An 18,764-nucleotide genomic window follows, 5' to 3' on the forward strand; every position below is an offset into this window, starting at 1 on the left:
AATGAATAATAGTTATAAAATTACTAGTACCTACCTACGTACATTTTGTATAAACTAAAAACATTAATAGTTTTATAGTCTATTTAGCATTTAAAAAATATATATAATATTCTAATCAAATTTTATTAATTCACCAATTTAACTATGGTCGTGTTTCATTTAACGCAATAAAATCATAAAATATTTAACGATATGTTAAACATTATAGTACTTCTGTTTTTATTAATAGTGGAATTTTGAAATTAATAAAAAACAAATAAATATAAGTATACTTTTCATAAAATTACAAGCTACACAAAAAATTTTTTTAGAACGTAACGTTATAACCTAAAAATTAATAACGCTTCTGTTTTGCATGGTATATCAAAACACACGTGTTTACGTTACAATATTTAGTAATGTAAAATAATTACATAGAAGTTAATAATGGTGAGTTAAAAATATTATTTTATGTTTATATGTCTTTTATAAGAATAAGTACCTTAACGTTCATTGTATTAAATTGAATTTGAACCTTTAAAACAACATAAAGAGGAATCATTCCAATGTGTTCGAAATAACTACATCGTACGCTTTAAAATTGGAATTATGGTTCCAATTTTAATATATTTCGTTCAATTTTCCGGACTTAATTGCATTGTTTTATTTCTGAATTCTATATATATTGTTATTTTAATTAAATCTCCGTATTACATATTGTACTGTGTGAATAAATACCATGCACAAGTTGATCTATTGCAAGTTAATAAAGTTGATTTGTGATTATAAAATTGTGCTATATCAAAGCAATTACATTTACCAATTTATTACAATATAAATAAGTTGGAAAGAATTTTTGCTACATTTTAACAAATAAAGTCTTCCGTGTGTTCCGTAATATATGTATGTAAGGTTGTAAGTCCGCGATTTTCTCAAAAACCACTCATACGATTTGGATGGTGTTGTCGATATTGAATGCCTGTTTGATTATCGGAAGATGATCGGAAATAGACAATGAAACTCTTCAATAAAAAATGGCATATTACCATCGATTGCTGTAAATGTTTCAATAAAATGTTGTGCATAGCATCATGCTTGTACGCTATATGAAAAAAACAAACAAATCTCTTATCACATAAATACAGCTAAAACGAAAATAATTTCTATTTGTTTAGAGTAAGCTGTATGTGCTCTATGAGCACAGCGCAGGCTTTGCCCTGTTTCGAGTAGCTGAGTTTGAAGAGCTAGCAGCATTCCTGCCGCAAGTTGAGGAATCAGTGACTGACCTTCAGAGGTTCAATTCCGTGGTGACCCTGATTGCATTTCAACCATTCAAATCTGCAATAACTGCTTTAGAGAATATTAACGCAATATCAGAAGGTATATACTTCAGAAACATGAAATTTGAAAGCATTAAGAAGAGTGAAATTCATAAAATCCTTTTTTTACATAGGTATTCTACCAGAAGATCTCAATCTCTTCTTGGAAGGTGGTCTACCGAAACGCAAGAAGCGTGGCAAATGCACACTCGGTGTTTCTGACCCTAAGCTTGGTGCTGCTATTAGTGAAGCATTGGAAATTCCTTGCTCACACACTGGTGCTGTACCAGAGGTGCTTAGAGGTGAGTGTCTTTGTGTATCCTTGACCTGGTGATTAGTCAGTAAAGGTGAAAAGATACTATAGTACATGATTTTTGAAAATGTCTAGTTCTATGACCCAACTTTGCACAGGTAGAATTAGGGAAACATCCAGGAAACTCAAGTTTAAATTTTACTAATGACTTACTTATAGTAACAAATCGAAGACAATTTTAGCACGATTTAAAAACCTAATAATGCCATCTATTAATGACAACTTAAAAAATTATTTTTATTAACATAAACATGAACAGTAACAATGCACAAATTGATCTATCGCAAGTTTAACCTGACTTGTGGTAATAAAATTGTGCCATAATAATGCAGTTCTTTTGTTTATTTATCAATTTGCTTTGATAAATAAACAACTAAAGCTATTGCTACATATCAGAAATTTTTGAATATAGCGATAATTATATTTAAACAGGTTATACAATACAGGTTGTTTTAATATTTAAGTTAATGTAGCTTGATTGGGTGGGGGAAATTCAAATAATTTCTGTTATAAATGTGATATACATATTTGTATGATATACCTAATGACCATCTAATTAGTGAATGGGGGTACAATGCCAGTATTGTGGATGTGGAAGATTACTACTGCTAGAATTCCACTCTTAAACTACTGGACAATATAAAATTTATTCTATTTATTTTATATTTGGTGTATATTTAAAAATCACACTTTGTCTCTGATTGAAAGGGGACACTGACACCTATAAACATTGGTGTCGTAAGAAATGTTAACCTCTCCTTGCATCATCATTGCACCATCATTCTTGGGATTATGATTTTATGTCTTATGTTTAAGGGCTGCCTAGCAATGTAACAATCTTAAGATCGATCCTAACCTCTTGGGCTATTGCCCTCCCCACTCCTAACACTAGCTTTAAGCTTAAGTGGAAGGGAGAAATATTAGCAATTCCTTAAAAAAAAATTAAAGATGTAAGAATGTGTAACACCTTGAAACTTAACTGATAAAAGCATAACCTATAAATTTATATATTTTTTGTAATGTATAAGTGAGACATCAATCAATATCGTACTAAGACAGCAAACATGCACACATTGTTACTTGAAATCAATCTTGAAAGTTTATCACAAGTTAAATTAATTGTTTCTAGGTATAAGACACCATTTCCACTCTCTCATCAAAGGACTAACTCCAAAAGCATGCAGTGTGGCTCAGCTAGGTCTCGGTCACTCTTACTCACGAGCACGAGTCAAGTTCAATGTGCATCGTGTGGACAACATGATTATTCAATCCATAGCTCTGCTGGACCAGCTGGATAAAGACGTCAATACATTTTCTATGAGAATTAGGTAAAATAAATTAAGATAAAAAATTTATGTGTTAATGCATGCATTTGCATGCATGCTAGCATTTGACTAAATATAAATTCAGTGTTCTTAGATGCATGGGAAGAGAAAGTTCTACCAACTTCTACCAACTGCCCTAAATGCTAAAATGAATGATAATAAAAAATGTTCTGTTGCACTATTATGTAATGCTATGTATAGCAAATGTGAATGTGATTTGATTTTTTTTACAGAGAATGGTATTCTTACCACTTCCCAGAGCTTGTCAGTATTGTACCAGAGAATTATCTCTACTCAAAGTGTGCGGAATACATCAAAGATCGTAAAACACTCTCAGAAGAATCTGTTGAACCATTAACGGAGATCCTCGGTGACTCAGAGAAGGCACAAGCTATTATTGATGCATCGAAAATGTCTATGGGAATGGATATATCACCGGTTGATTTAATTAATATACAAATGTTTGCTGGACGAGTTGTTGCATTGAGTAATTACAGGTGAGTTTCGAGATTAAATGTTGAAGCAATTGAACATTAAGTTTTTTTTAAGGTATCTATTATATCCAGGATTATTCATATGGCATATTTATTATGTTTATTTATAATGTTTCAATCAATTCTACTAAGTTTTTTTGTAATATTAAAATTTCCTGAGAATAATATTTAATAAGTTGTATTTCAATCTTGCGAAAAAATATTTCCTCTATATTTAGATGTAAGTTGTTACGCAAAAAATGTATTGATTTTATTTATCATCGCAGTAATATTTTATAAATTCCTTTTAGGAAAGAAATAGCAGAGTATTTACATACAAAGATGACCTCAGTGGCCCCAAACCTTACAACACTTATTGGGGACCAGGTCGGAGCTCGTCTCATCTCCAAAGCTGGTTCTCTTACCAGTTTAGCGAAGTACCCAGCTTCCACATTACAGATTCTTGGTAAGTTTTAGTAAATTCTTGTTCAACTTGCTAATAAAAAACTAAAATATCAGAGAGAAATTAATAATGCAACATTTATGAAAATCCTAAAATACTTTTACTTTCCACAGGTGCGGAAAAAGCTCTGTTCCGAGCTTTAAAGACCCGCTCCAAGACACCTAAGTATGGTCTTCTATATCACTCAACTTTCATCGGGCGAGCTGGCCTTAAGAACAAGGGACGTATCAGTCGCTACCTCGCAAACAAGTGCTCTATCGCTTCTAGGATTGACTGCTTTTCTGGTGAGTTGACTTAACTATTATTTTCGTAATAATAGTGACTAAAATTGGTCCAAGACAAAGCTTTATGTTCAAAATATATTTCTTAAGTCCATTATGGGAATAGAAATGAATTTTATTTTTAAATATATAATTTAATCGTAAATAATTTTGTTTAGAAACTCAAACAACTGTGTATGGTGAGAAACTCCGTCAGCAAGTTGAAGACAGATTAAAGTTTTACGAGACCGGTGACATTCCGATGAAGAATATAGATGTAATGAAACAGGCCATGGAGGAGGTATCACAGCAGGATGCACAGGTTGCAGATGTGAGCAATGCACAGGAAGCAGATGTGAGCGTTAGTAAGAAGAAAAAGAAGAAGAAGGAAAAGAAGGAACAAGAAGTAGCCATGGACGAAGACTAGCAAGAAATATATTACTATAATATACTTCTTTTAAATGTTTTATTTTAAGAGTGATACATACAGACATTGTCTGGATGTAAACATTTATTGATATATTATACAATTAAATTTTTCTCCAATAATTGTTTTGTTTTTATAAACCTATGCTTTTGTACGAACAACACTGAACTGAGTGTGGTTTTTTCGATGTAATAATGAATTTTTTTGACAGATAACAAATGAATGTGTGATTATAGATTCGGTATAATTTATTGTTCTCAGAATGTACAGTTGAACTACACGTATACTTCAACCAAATTACAATAGTTTTGTTCTATTACACTTTGAATACAATGTTAGAACTTTGAAGTAAAACTAATCATTATTGTAAATTTTTTATTATTACTATACAAATGTATTAACAATCAACAGCTCGTTATGGCTAAATCGTTGTTACAATTGATTTTAACATTAATATTAACGGAGGCCAGTTGCGTGACAAAGAACTTGAGGATATAAGGAATGGCCACGGTCAGCAGGTCCCCCTCCCCGCACAGGCGGCACGAGTCCTTGGAGCCCTCCGCGTCCCCCGCCGCGGGGCCCAGCAGCGTGCCGCACTTCGAGCACACGATCGCCTAAGCACGACAAAGTACTCATATTATCTCCACACAATTCAAATATCTCTATCGCTAATCTAAGTAAGAACGTTGTAAAAATGAAGGTCCATTTTAATATCAAAAAGTCGCATGAGTCGAGTCAAAAACATAACACTATAAAATCTCCATTTTATTTTAAAGTCTAACTCAAAGTCACCATCGGATCGGAAGGTATACTTTGCATGATTTTCGATCCCTCCACTAGTAAATCACAATGAATGCTTCGCTTAATTTTGAACCAATAGGAGATCTCCTCCTTTTGGTACCATACGTCGGAGGCACCGAATAGTACACAGTACACTCACTCACCTCGGTCTTGTCGGAGCAGTGGAACAGGCGGTCCTGCAGCACGAAGGCGGCGCCGTGCGACAGCAGCGCGTCGCGCTCCATCTCGCCGAGGCGCACGCCGCCGCCGCGCCGCCGGCCCTTGACGGGCTGCCGCGTCAGCGCGTCCACGGCGCCCGTGGTGCGCACCTGCCACTTGTCCGACACCATGTGCCGCAGCCGCTGGTAGTGCACGAGCCCGCAGAAGATGTCGGCCGTCATCTCCCGCCCGTCCACGCCGCTGTACATGCGCTCCGTGCCGAAGTAGTTGTACCCGCCGGCCTCCAGCAGCCGCCCGAAGTAGTTGATCGCCGTGTCGCGCTCGTTGAAGCGGAACGGCGTCGCGTCGTGGACCTGGTCGTGCGACGTTTACTTCGGTAAGAGTTGCAACGATGCATAGTGAGTATCGTAGACTATTCGAACTCTCGACCGAGGACATCGCGTCGATTCGACGTCGAATGTTGTTCATTTCGCTTTTGTCATCTTGCGGTTGGAATAGGCTACACAATAAACGTTTAAAGGAATTCTACTGCATCGAAAATAACTAAAATATGATACCAAAGAAAGTAACGACTTACGTGTCCATGCAGACACGCCGCTTTCCCAGCCATGCACTCGATCATCATAGCGATTGTCATTCTAGACGGGAAACCGTGAGGGTTGAACAGAATGTCCGGGATGAGACCCGACTCCGTGAACGGCAAGTCCTCGGCCGTCCACTTCTGCGAACAGATACCCTTCTGTCCGGCCCGGGACGCGAACTTGTCACCTACGGTCGGATTACGCTGGAATAAATCAATTAAAAATGTTACTTCAATAATAATAATTTTGTTCGTACGGATTGACTGTATAAACTGAGGTAAAACTAGAAAGCTGAATTATGGAACGTCGGTTAATTTAACGTTAGCATCTGCTATAAAAAGGACTCCAAACTTAAAGAGGACGTAGAGTAGGGTAACGTCGCATGGATTAACCGTGCGTAGTTAGAACGGGCAGTAAGTAGTACAGCAAGTCAACTTAGAAACAAATATGTCAGAAAATAATAAAAACATAAACAAATTTTCTTTCATAAATTAAATTGAAAAATATGTTTTTAACGTTAAACTATATCAAATCAAATCAATTTTATTCAAGTAAACTTCACAACGAAGCGTTTTGAATCGTCAGTATTAAAATACTACCACCGTTAAGCACGGGTATTAACGTCAACATATACTATTAAGCCTTTGTTGGATCATTAAGATTCAAGTATTATAAGTATGACAATGTCGAACCTGTATCCGAACCATGATACAGGCCTTCTTCGGCGCTTTCGACGAGAAGTCCCCACATAACCTGACGTTGTCCACGAACACTTCCTCCTTGCCGTGGTAGCGTGAAACCACGAACTGACTCTTCTCGCCGTCCCAGTAGCTAAGAAATACATAAATACAATTGATAATATACCTTATTCTTTTATAAATATGGTCAATATTTATGTACCACAATTCGTACCATTAATTTGAATTATTGTACGACTTATCAAAGAAATTAACACCATAGAGCATATAGAATTAAGTGATTTTAGTGCTGAACGGGCAAAACACAGCGGACAGCGCTTTCTAGCCAACGAACGTTCTGGAAACTTGATGAGCGGAGACCCTGGAGGAATGGTGTATCTTGGGAGAGCATGTCCAACATTTATTTAATTGTATTCACTGAATCCAAAATGTTGCAAAAACATTTGGAGCATTCTGTAAGTGGTAGTGCCACACTGCATACCTTCGGATCGCAGCCGAATGGGCCGGCCCGCCTGGGGAAGTACCACTCTCTCACTTAAAACCGGCGTAAGCTTGTAGCTATGCTATCGCGTTTCGTCCGAAATGTGAGAGTCCCGGAGGCCCGATCCCATCCGCAGAGATCGTAATTCTTGGCGATGTTAATGCCAACCATGCGGAATGGCTTGGATCACGCACTACCGATCATGCGGGTAGATCTGTTCTCGACTTCGCTTTAGCATATGATTTGATACAACTGGTCACCTCGCCAACGCAAATACCGGACGTGGAGGATCATTCACCTTCCCCGTTGGACATCTGCTGACTTCCCATCCGGATAGCTATCAGGTTATCGTTGATCCCCCTCTGGGCTCGTCAGACCACTGTCTGGTTCGGAGTACAGTGCCCGTTGCGCGGTACTCACGACCTCGTTTCGTGAGCTGTCTCCGCGTGTGGCACTACAAGTCAGCAGATTGGGATGGGATGCGGTCCTTCTTTGCATCCTACCCATGGGGACAGGTTTGTTTCTTGCCGGATGATCCGAGCGTTGTTGCTGACTCTGTTGCTGATGTAATGTCCGATGTCCGAAAATCTACAACAGCGCGATTTTAAGACATTTTCTGCCTCGCACAACCTCTCTATGGAACCAGCTTTCGCCGGCGGTTTTTCGAGGCCGGCAACACACTCGCCCCCCGGTGTGGCAGATGTTCATGGGCGATGGCAGTCACTTTCGACCAGGTGAGCCACCTATGACATAAAAGCCTCACCAGTAGAAGGGGTCGTCGGGGCGCACGCGCGCGCCCACGGCGGGCAGCCCGTCGGCGTCCACGTGCGGCGCCAGCTCGGCGCGCGCCGGGTCGCGGCAGAAGTACGACGCCGCGTGCGCCAGCTCCACGAAGTTGGCCTTGTACACCGCGCCCGCCGCGAAGCCGCGCTCGTACGCCGACTTGTTGATGATCATCGCGTCCTCCATGTCGTAGCCCTGGAACGATCGAGTTAAGGACTGTGACGCTTCTGCCGAAGTTTTGGGGAGCCGACTTCAGATCGGTCGCAGTTCACGCATAGATCGAAGGTCGTCGATCTCGTAACTAGATATAGGGCCACAGATTTCAGGTTCAGGGTTCAAAAGAAAAATTTTCAGTAATAGCACGAAGTCGTGAAGTTGGAAGTGTGAACTGTTTCCGGTCGTGTCGGATTTGCCGTCCCATCGGATATGAGAGTGAGAAATAGAGACTGCACCTGTGTTAGTGCACACACGTGTTCTATGTTCTACGTAGTTGGTTGGTCTCCATTGAGAATGGCTGCCGGCAGTGAGTTTGGTGCTGACCGTGTAGGAGATGACGGCGAGTATGGCGTTGGTGCCGGCGGGGTAGTCGTCCAGTCGCATCTGGTCGTGGTGCAGCGGCCGGAACAGCGGAGCCGCGCCCGACTGCAGGCGGTACAGCTTGGTCTCGGCGGTGGACGACCACGTGTGGATGGGCGTACCCATCGTCTGCTTGCCCATCTGGCACTGGTACATGTTACTGTGGATTACATACCCATGTAGCATCTGATACGAAGAGAAATAAATGACACTCCAAGGATTTCAACGATTTTTACTTAAAAAACCAATACTGAAATAATTTAGGTCCCTTTATGCAAATTATCTTCACAGTTAACATTAGTGGAAAAGATAATTTTTAAACATGAATACTAAGAGACTTTTATATTTTTAATTTGTGAACAGACACTAAATTAAAAAAAAAAACTCTTGTTAAACAAATATACTTAACAGTTTTCAATTGGTATGTTCTAATAAAAATTAATGGATTTGTTTTTGATTGAGGTGCTATTGTGTATTGGCAATTTCTTGAACGATAGGTGTAATGTGAGTATATAATACTTACATTATTGCTTTGAATAGGTTAAGGGTGAATTGCGTGTCAAGAACTTACCGAGGCGACTGGTTGCAGTCGGGCATCGGCACCAGTTGTGCCAAGTTGCTCATGAAGGCTGACTTCGAGAGCTCCAAATGTGTTGTTCTACCTTAATTCCAAACAAAAACAAGAATTTAAATTAGATATGTATTTATTTATTAGAATCATAACAAATAATGCACATATATACAGGGTTATTGTTAATTCGACGTATTCCCGTTAGGGGATGATAGGTGTTACTATTTGCGATAATTTTTAACCCCCATATGCATAATGCAAAAATGAACCTTTGAGTTATCACGTTTTTAGTTTTTTTTTCAAAATAAGTCAAAAATGCAAAACAGTGTCATCTACGGACTGAAAAATTAAACAAGAAGTAAAAATAATATCAAAATAAGAGAGACGTGCTTTATTCAAAGACATTTTACAAACCTTTTATAACTTCGTTCTGAGTGACGGCGATATCCAAATACAACTGTTCCATCGTCCCGATAAGTTCCAACTGTCCCGTCGACAAGTTGATGACCGGTCTCATCATACGAGCCTCGGTCGTGAAGAGGAATACACCCGCGTACTGGGCGCAGATCTGTTCCAGGAATGGCCACGATTAACATTTAGTAGGCATTTTATCTATATTAACCTTGTAAACCTCTTAAGAAATTTTGATAAACTTAGCATGGAGATAGTTATGAGTAAGGGACATAGATTAGTTTTTATTTCGGAAATCATCCCTGAAGGGTGTGAAAAGGGGATGGAAGTTTGTATAGGGAATCAATCATTTCTTAGGTAAGGAATGTTAAACTCATTATAATTAACATTTCCGTTAACTTCGATGTATTTTTATTTTGTAAGAATCAGAATCAAAAAAATAACATCAAAATAAACTTTATTCAAGCACTTTTGAATCGTCATTTAACAAACTTTTTTTAAGTGAAACTACCACCGGTTCGGAATGCAGATTCTACCGAGAAGAAACTGCAAGAAATTCAGTAGGTAATCTTTTTTAATATTTAAAAATACAAAGTCATGTTAGTTCAATTAAATTATATATGTATGTAATATAGGATATATCCTGGAAGTGAACAAGTATTAAATCCACGCTTTTTTATCATCTGTATTATCTTTTATTGAATAATATGCCTTCTTAAGCATGTCTGCGGATTTTATTATAGAAACGGATATCTTGCCCCAAGAAGGATTTATTGACTTTGACATCGGAAACTTGGCGTTATAAGCTTATGATTACTTCTCGTACACATACAAAGATGATTCTATCAATGTTACAGTGAATATACATAATATTGTTTTAAATCTATTGTGACGCAACAGCGAGTATGCCTACTTTGTTAAAAATATCCCGAAGAGAGTCTCTAGCTCCAAGATTATAAATAGACCGGACTGCTCTCTTTTGTAAAATAAAAACAGATTCAACGTCTGCAGCGTTACCCCAAAGTAGAAGAGGAGAAGGTTTGGAGCATATTCCACCACGCTGCTCCAATGCGGGTTGGCGGAATACACATGTGGCAGAATTTCGTTGAAATTAGACACATGCAGGTTTCCTCACGATGTTTTCCTTCACCGCCGAGCACGTGATGAATTATAAACACAAATTAAGCACATGAAATTTCAGTGGTGCCTGCCTGGGTTTGTACCCGAAATCATCGGTTAAGATGCACGCGTTCTAACCACTGGGCCATCTCGGCTTTACCTTTAATACCGTAGTATTTGACCTTATAAAGAAGCGTCTCGTGTTCTACACGATCAAATGCTTTAGACAAATCACAGAATACTCCAATAGCATTCTGTGATTTTTCCCATGCACTGTAAATAAGTTTGAGAAGTGCTATACCCGCATCAGTTGACCTCTTATAAAACCGAATCTGGACAATGTACTATAGTTTTATAAATTTCACGCGTATAAAGCCGCAGGATCAGCTAGTTATCTATACTATACTAATATTATAAATGCGATATAAGAGACTCCGTCTGTATGTCTGTTGATCTTTAAAAATTATATATATAAAAAAACCTAACTGTACCTGTTTTTTGGGTATAACAACAATTTCAGTAGTTATAGGCACGTCTTCTCCCTTGACCTTCAATGTACGGAGATAAGCGGCACTCCTTTGGACGGTGTCTTCAGGTAGATAGCCAACCAGTCTGCCGTCTATGAAGACTGGGTACTTGTAAACGTCGTGGGACAATGGAGTGTTGGCCACCGAGCTGATAGGTTCCATTCCTAATTTTAGTACATAAATTAGAGTCTCACTGTAATAAAAGTTCGTTTTTGGGCTGTAAAGGGTCCGAAGCTTATGCTATCGACTTGCAGAACTGCTTTTTTTCAATATATATATATATATATATATATTTATTGAAAAGAAGCAGTAAGAATTTCCACTGACAGCATTAGCATTAGCAGCCCGTAAATGTCCCACTGCTGGGATAAAGGCTTCCTCTCCCATTGAGGAGAAGGTTTGGAGCATATTCCACCACGCTGCTCCAATGCGGGTTGGCGGAATACACATGTGGCAGAATTTCGTTGAAATTAGACACATGCAGGTGGCATTCCTTCACCGCCGAGCACGAGATGAATTATAAACACAAAGTGTGCTCACTCACTCAGTGGTGCCTACCTGGGCTTGAACCCGAAATCATCGGTTAAGATGCACGCGTTCTAGCCACTGGGCCATCTCGGCTTTTCCTAACTGACAGAACAGTTAGGAATATTGCTTAGTACCCATTTTTTGCAAGTAATATGTCCTAAACTAGTAATGAATTTATACACACCACATTTTTCCAGGACGAACGGCAGATTGGGGAGATGCTTAGGGTCAGGATGCTGCGTGACCTGGAGGCAAAACAAAGGACATTAAACAGTGGTTCTTCTAGCCGCAGTGGCGGAGTGAGGTGGGTGAGTGGGAGGTACCTGCGCGGAGGCGGTGAGGTGGTTGAGCAGGCCGCAGGGCGCGCCGTCGGGCGTGTGCACGGGGCACACGAAGCCCCACGCGTCGGGCAGCAGCTGCCGCGCCTCCGTCGTGCGCATCTCCATGAAGAACGAGCCGCGGTGGATCGCCCTGCGGACCCAACTATGTTGCAGATATTTCGCACGGCCCGGTCGGGATCTGCTCCTCTCTTGAGGAGTTATATGAAACGCATGCTGCCTTGTAAGTTGGAGAATACGGCGAATTACATGCAAAACACACCCCGAGCGAGTTTTTGAAACCATACCTTGGATTGAGGTCCAGGCATTTATGAAATATTACGAAAGAACATAAGTACAACGGTACAATTACAGATGGTCAAAAGAATCAATGAGAAAATTAAAATAGTCAGAAAAAACTCAGGCATACTTGAAATGTGACATGTATCGCATCCTATTGATGTTCTCGGCGACGATCGTCAGCCCCTTGTACTGCGCGAGGTTCACGTTGGTGGACGGGGCGTTGCCAGTCGCCAGGAACGTCTCCATCTTTTGTTCCAAGCTCCCAGCCATTCGGATTAATTGCTGCAGCTCTTTCTGTAAACAAAACATACTAAATGTATCTGTTCTAAATGAACGGTTGTTTGTTCAGCCCAAGGAGAACTTGTAAGAGTATTTTCTATATGAAAACTATATTGTCATCAATGATCTGAAAATTTAAATTGTGCAGTTATCTGGTTTTTTAAGTATTGAGGAAACCTTCATTTGTCATAAGATAGACTAGCCTAGCAATTGACTAGCTTGTACTCCCCTAGAGATGAGTGTGCCTCACTCCAGCAGCTGTATATGTCGCTGTGAGTTCTAGTAAAACCAAGTCATAAATGTAATCATTAATTGTAATTTTGTCTATAATAGTCATTTTTATTTCTTATTTGTCTATTAATTTCACGAAATTTACTAAAACTGATATATAAATTAAAATAGTTACTTCAAAAAAAAAAAAAATTTTTGTAGGTTATGTGTAAATGCGATTATTTTTTTATTTATCGATTTTTATATTTATCGTCTAATACTATGAAAGAAAAATGCAATAAAAAACTTACCGAAGTCAGTACAAATTTCTTAGCAGTTTTAGCTCGCTTTAGGATATTCGCCTTGATAATATACAACATAGTTTGAAGTCGTTCCTTCAACACTTGCAAATAAAGATGTCCGCCGACTTGCAGCTCTTGGACCATTACCGCGTCAGCACCTTCCACCTATATTAGAAAAAAAAACTTTAAAATATCAATCTACCTCTAAAAGCTCATTTATTTTTTCCAACATTAATGCAAGTTCTCATGAAATCAGATTATTGGTTATTTTTGTACTTTAGGACAGTGAAGCTTTACACAGCTCAACTTAAATAAATATCTTTCAAACTTTTATAATATATTTTGCAAAAACTAAGGAATTTCTTGTAATTTATTAGAAGAAGATTCTAGATTCTTAATAGGTAGCTTTAAATTTATTTTGTTAATCTACTATATCAACAATATATAAATACTTAACACTTTTAAACATACCACATTGCTTTACATTTTTTTTTTTATTAACAGCCTGTAAATTTCCCACAGCTGGGCTAAGGCCTCCTCTCCCTTTGAGGAGAAATCTGCCACATGTGTATTCCGCCAACCCGCATTGGAGCAGCGTGGTATATGCTCCAAACCTTCTCCTCAAAGGGAGAGGAGGCCTTAAGCCCAGCAGTGGGAAATTTATAGGCTGCTAATGCTAGCAAATGAATGCATTTCGAGCTCACCTTACATTTATTCTGGACAACATCATATAGCTTCTGTGCCATAAACACTAGAGCATGGAACTTATCAGTGTTTCCATTGAGATGGATCATCACACAGCGAGTCAGAAGGAAGTCAGCAGCATCCTCGTCCGTTGCCCATGGAGGCAGTTCGCTAAGCCTTGGCCGGAACATGCGGCCGAGGTAGGATTTACATTCCTCTTGTGTGTGAAGACTTTGTTCATGAAGTTCACGAAGCATGTTCTGTACACAGCTGTTTATGGAAGAAATAAATTTAAATCATGCATTTATTGATCAAGAGTAACCCTGCTTAAGGAGGAATTTAGTTTTTCATATTTTAACTGGTATTGCTAATGATAGAAGTCAGCAAGATTTAACCTTATGTTAGGTAACAAAACATTGAAAATATTTTAGATAATCCATTTATAGAAAAGTTTTTAGGTCATTTTTAAAAGCTTTCAGTTTCTTTGCTTTTTTTTTTCTTATTAGAGATCACTAATTATAATTTGGGAATATAGCATCATGATGAGGAGTCACCAAGTGTATATTGTACTTTATCTTAATGAGGCTCTACTACTAATCTTTGAGTTTCTTGAAATTAAAACCTTTGTCCAACATTGGACCATTTGTTTGGGCAATTACTTCACGTTAACAAAGTAAAAGTACAAATAATTAACTCCAAATGAAATAGAATCATTTAAAAGAGGTTAATATGTATAACTTACTTAACATAATACAAATCATTCTTCTTTCCGTGCAGCAATAATCTGTATATGTAATGATCCGGCCAGTCCACCAGACTCTTCATGATCAATACTAATGGCGCGTAGTACATGACTTTGCGGTGAGAGAACATAAGCTTACAAGTACCATTTTGGAGAAAGTGCAGAACATTATTCTGTGAAAAGATTTCATTTCATTTTTTAACATCGAGCATCCATTCGGGTCGTAAGATATGTAGTATTAGTAAATTTTATTTAAGTGATAAGTTACAAGTGCTTTACTCTCAATTACCACTAAAAGCCAACAATATATTTGGGTTTTGGACATGTGCAGTACTTAACCACAAACAAACAGACCACCGTTAAGGTAGAGAATAATATTAATACCCTAGACGTTGTAGGGCCGCCAGTGGCAAAGTGAGCCCACAAACAAGTCAATGTTGTAGAAAGTAAAAAGGTGATCAATCTCAATATTTAATTCTTCCCATTATTTGTGATATACAGGGAGTGGGCCAAGGTATCAAATCTGACCATACCTAATTGACCAATGATTCATTCATCAAAACCTACTGACAATTTTTTTTATAAATGTTACATACAGAACATTAATTTGTTTATGCTTATCTTTTATTATATTTGAATATTAGAGTCTACATTAATAATAATAATATCGCACTGTGTTTTGATAGCCTTATAGTTTGATTTCAATTTTTTATTTCACATGACTGTCTTGTCAGTGAAATTGTTACTGTTAAATCTTTAGCTCTTACTAGTATTGATAAGTCTTGATAATTACTATAATAATGAGTAATGCATCATTAGAATCTTACGGTGCTTGTGAGATCGGGTTTGACACAGCGTACTAGGATTCCAAACTCGGAGAATAAATTTCCTCTCATCTTCCAGCCTGAACGTTTAATAGCGACGGGATAGTTGCGGCGCGTCACTAGTAACATACGAGCTAAACGTTCATGACCCTAGAAAAAAAACCAGAATAATTTTTTTTTACATTTTCAGTTGGTCACCTATTTTTTTGTGCACAGTACCTGTAGAATAAAATTAAAAACAAAAAAAATCTAATCAGTTTTCAACATTCACATATTAATTTAAAAGAATATTACAAATTTATTTTTGTCAACCGTTTATTTATAGAAATATTAATAAGTTCCAGTTATTTTTTAACTGATTTCAAAAATTAATCTTTTTGCATTATAAATTTAAGATGGTCCAAATTTTATTTCAATAGTAAAAGACATTGTAACATTATATTTAAATATAATTCAGGCAATCTTTTGACAGACAGACAGAGTTACTTCTGCATTTATTATATTAATATAAATGTATAACAAAAATTTACATATGTACTAAGTATAATCTAATTATGGTATTACCTTGATAACAAAATATCCACCCCATTCATCAGCATGTTCATTGTGTTTCACAAGTTCCTCGGGCGATAAGTCTGCCAAATGACAGACCTTTGACTATAACATTAAAAAATATATTAAAAAACACTATACAGAATAGATATACATTATTTAAGACTCCAAAAATAATTCATTTTTTAATAAAAATTAATAAATGAATTTATTTTACCTTTAGCATAATAGGCAAACTTCCTAGTGACTTATCGATTGACATCGTTTTTCCATCAATATTGAAACTTAATCTTATCTTAAAGTCACCCTTATACGTAGCAGCCCTTTGTCGGCATTCTGTAGGAAGTACCCTTTGATTTTTGACACCCACTGCTTCCATGGGGACGCTCGGCTTAGCGAACGCTGCCTCATCTATAGTGATTTTAATTCTTTCTCCACTAGGCATCTCGAATTCGGCCGGAATTAAATCCGCGATGGCAGCTTTGAGACCATCTTGTACCATATAATTGAAAGAATCTATATGGGGCGTCCCGAGGCATTCTAAGTGCTAAAACATTAAAATAGTATTGATTAAATAATCCATAGATTTTTTTAAACATTGAAATAAGCAGTAGTACCTCAAAAATTAAACATAAACAATACTTACGGGGTTAGGTGTTTTAGGAGGTTTACTGAAATTAGGATTACTTGTATATGCTAGAGACGGTTTTTGTAATATCTTTTTCGGTTCCATTATTTTTTTAAGGACTTACATTTAGTAAAGAACGTTTACTGGCAAAATAAAATGCAATAAATACACGTGCGTTGTGCAGATATAATTTGACAGCAACTTATTAGTCAAAAAATTTGGCATTTGACATTGACATTAAAATAATCAGTTTAAAAATGTATATGTGAATAATGATTATTTAATTCGTATAATAAAATTAATCATGATAAGCATGCACTTTAATGAAAATTAAATTACATTTTATAAAAGCACCCACATAAATAATATTACAAAAACAATTATATTAAGTAAAAATAGCAATTTTGTGTATAAAGTCGATGTGTTTTATTAAATATAGGCGTTATAAAATAGGCACAAAATATTTTTTCTGTATGATTATTTATTCTGAGAGTGTATTTTTTATGATTTGATCCCGTCTTTCATTAAATGATTTAGTCATTATAGTATTTGGATTTTCTGCCAGATAATGAAATCCAACCATCGCAAAAAAATTAAGAAAAGGTACTCAAATGTTAGTATTAATAAGTACAGTATTTTTAAATATACTAATCTTAGATCAAATCAAACATAGTAACTTTATCAAAAATTAAATAAATGCTTATTTCGGTAACTTTATCTTAAACTAATTTCAATACGAGTCTAATTATTCCCTGAGGTTTAATAAACAAATTCAATATGAATATAACATTCCTATTCGAAAAATATATCTAACTGTTCACATTTTAATAAAACAGTTGATTTTTGTCGCTGTACAAGAGTTTTTATCGCTACGGTCAGAAAAGGTCACGGTCATTCCAGAAACCGCGCGACGGCATTTGGTAAAGCGCAATACATGTGGTTATTGAATAATAATATAATTTTAATAACTTTAAACAAGAGGATATTACGAATTCAAAACATGATAGAGATCCCTGTATCACATATGTGCACCGAAAACTAATGAATCTCATATTAAGGGAGGGTAGTCATCTAAAATTACGATCGTGCAAATCGAAGACAGAATAGGTAATTCCTTCACGGTAGTGAAATCAGTGAAGCCGTGGAACAGCTGAGCGGAAATTGGTCATTCGATTTCATATATGGTCTAATATAATACTTAGCATTTAGGTTATTTAATTCGTAATAAACGTTTTGTAATAACTTAGGGCGTGGACTCATGTCTACGGTGCCGTTTGCCGTGCAACGGTACGGCACCATCGCCGCAAATGGCTCGGCACCGTGCCACGGCGTTGTGACCGGCACGTGCTCACCATTATTGTGTTATCAGTTGCATAGTGCGGTAATTTTTTGCATAAAATGGCGGACGATTTAGATTTAGACAATTTGATTTCACTAGTGGAAGCACGTCCCGTTCTCTGGGACAAGTCAAAGGAAGATTATAAAAATAAAAAAATTTAAAATGGCACGACGCCGTGGCGCGGCACGGCGCCGCGCCGTCTGCCTGTTGCTCGTCATGAAATTTGGTGTGCAAGAATAAATAAATACTTACCCTAGATTACTTGGGGTAACTACAGGCACAAGGGAGATTACATCTTAGTTCCCGAGGTTGGTCGCGCATTGGCGATGTAAGGTTAATATTTCTTACAGCGCCTTTATCTAAGGGCGGTGGTGACCACTTACCAACTTGTGGCCGACTTACTCGTTACGCTTGCCAATAGGTAACCAATTACCTTTCAACAATTAGAGATCGCCTTCCTTTTATTTTAGGCTATTTCTTGAAATTAACAGCTGAGGCTGTATTTTGAATAAGACAACTCCATAAAAAATTAAGAATTTAATAATAATTTATATATAATTAAACTCTAATTCTAATTAATAATCCATCATTGATTATAATACGAATTAACAATGCAAGGAAAAGACCTCTGTTATTATCTCTTGGGACATTTAGATGTATAATCCCCAAGGTATCATTATTTTCTTCCGTTGTCTTCTAAAATGGAACGGTAAGAATCTTTCTTGTAGCATAAAATTAACTATGCGCCGTACTCTGGCCTCAAGGATTTTTTTTTATACTTTATATTATG

At 37.2% G+C, this 18,764-nt stretch overlaps 2 protein-coding genes across 2 annotated transcripts; one reads left to right on the forward strand and one right to left on the reverse strand.

Moving 5' to 3' along the window:
- The first annotated feature begins 331 nt into the window (after nt 1-331).
- LOC125073108 (nucleolar protein 56) lies at nt 332-4,681 on the forward strand. Its single transcript, XM_047683808.1, has 8 exons — nt 332-429; nt 1,155-1,359; nt 1,433-1,600; nt 2,741-2,939; nt 3,170-3,433; nt 3,721-3,875; nt 3,986-4,156; nt 4,312-4,681. The coding sequence occupies exons 1-8, from the start codon at nt 427-429 to the stop codon at nt 4,557-4,559; spliced, it is 1,413 nt and encodes a 470-aa protein (XP_047539764.1). The 5' UTR covers nt 332-426; the 3' UTR covers nt 4,560-4,681.
- A 120-nt stretch (nt 4,682-4,801) lies between these two features.
- Nucleotides 4,802-16,830, reverse strand: LOC125073105 (DNA-directed RNA polymerase I subunit RPA2). The gene is made up of 19 exons (XM_047683804.1): nt 16,654-16,830; nt 16,225-16,554; nt 16,020-16,112; nt 15,459-15,605; nt 14,632-14,804; nt 13,910-14,159; nt 13,215-13,370; nt 12,542-12,708; nt 12,118-12,265; nt 11,979-12,039; nt 11,231-11,430; nt 9,624-9,777; nt 9,210-9,300; nt 8,603-8,798; nt 8,043-8,257; nt 6,793-6,931; nt 6,097-6,303; nt 5,504-5,872; nt 4,802-5,173 (listed from the first exon to the last, which is right to left on the reverse strand). The coding sequence occupies exons 1-19, from the start codon at nt 16,738-16,740 to the stop codon at nt 4,964-4,966; spliced, it is 3,393 nt and encodes a 1,130-aa protein (XP_047539760.1). The 5' UTR covers nt 16,741-16,830; the 3' UTR covers nt 4,802-4,963.
- Nucleotides 16,831-18,764: the final 1,934 nt, after the last annotated feature.

Source organism: Vanessa atalanta, chromosome 23 (genome assembly GCF_905147765.1).
Source record: "Vanessa atalanta chromosome 23, ilVanAtal1.2, whole genome shotgun sequence".
In the NCBI taxonomy this organism is placed as follows: domain Eukaryota; kingdom Metazoa; phylum Arthropoda; class Insecta; order Lepidoptera; family Nymphalidae; genus Vanessa; species Vanessa atalanta.

Excerpts from the sequence above, each read along its gene's own strand:
- LOC125073105 (XM_047683804.1), bottom strand. The coding sequence starts at position 16,740 with ATGGAACCGAAAAAGATATTACAAAAACCGTCTCTAGCATATACAAGT. Across the intron at positions 6,932-8,042 it reads CCCGACGACCCCTTCTACTG|CTACTGGGACGGCGAGAAGA; the intron begins GTGAGGCTTTTA and ends TGTATTTCTTAG. Across the intron at positions 5,873-6,096 it reads CGGCGTGTCTGCATGGACAC|GTCCACGACGCGACGCCGTT; the intron begins GTAAGTCGTTAC and ends TCGCACGACCAG.
- LOC125073108 (XM_047683808.1), top strand. Across the intron at positions 2,940-3,169 it reads ACATTTTCTATGAGAATTAG|AGAATGGTATTCTTACCACT; the intron begins GTAAAATAAATT and ends TTTTTTTTACAG. Across the intron at positions 4,157-4,311 it reads TAGGATTGACTGCTTTTCTG|AAACTCAAACAACTGTGTAT; the intron begins GTGAGTTGACTT and ends AATTTTGTTTAG.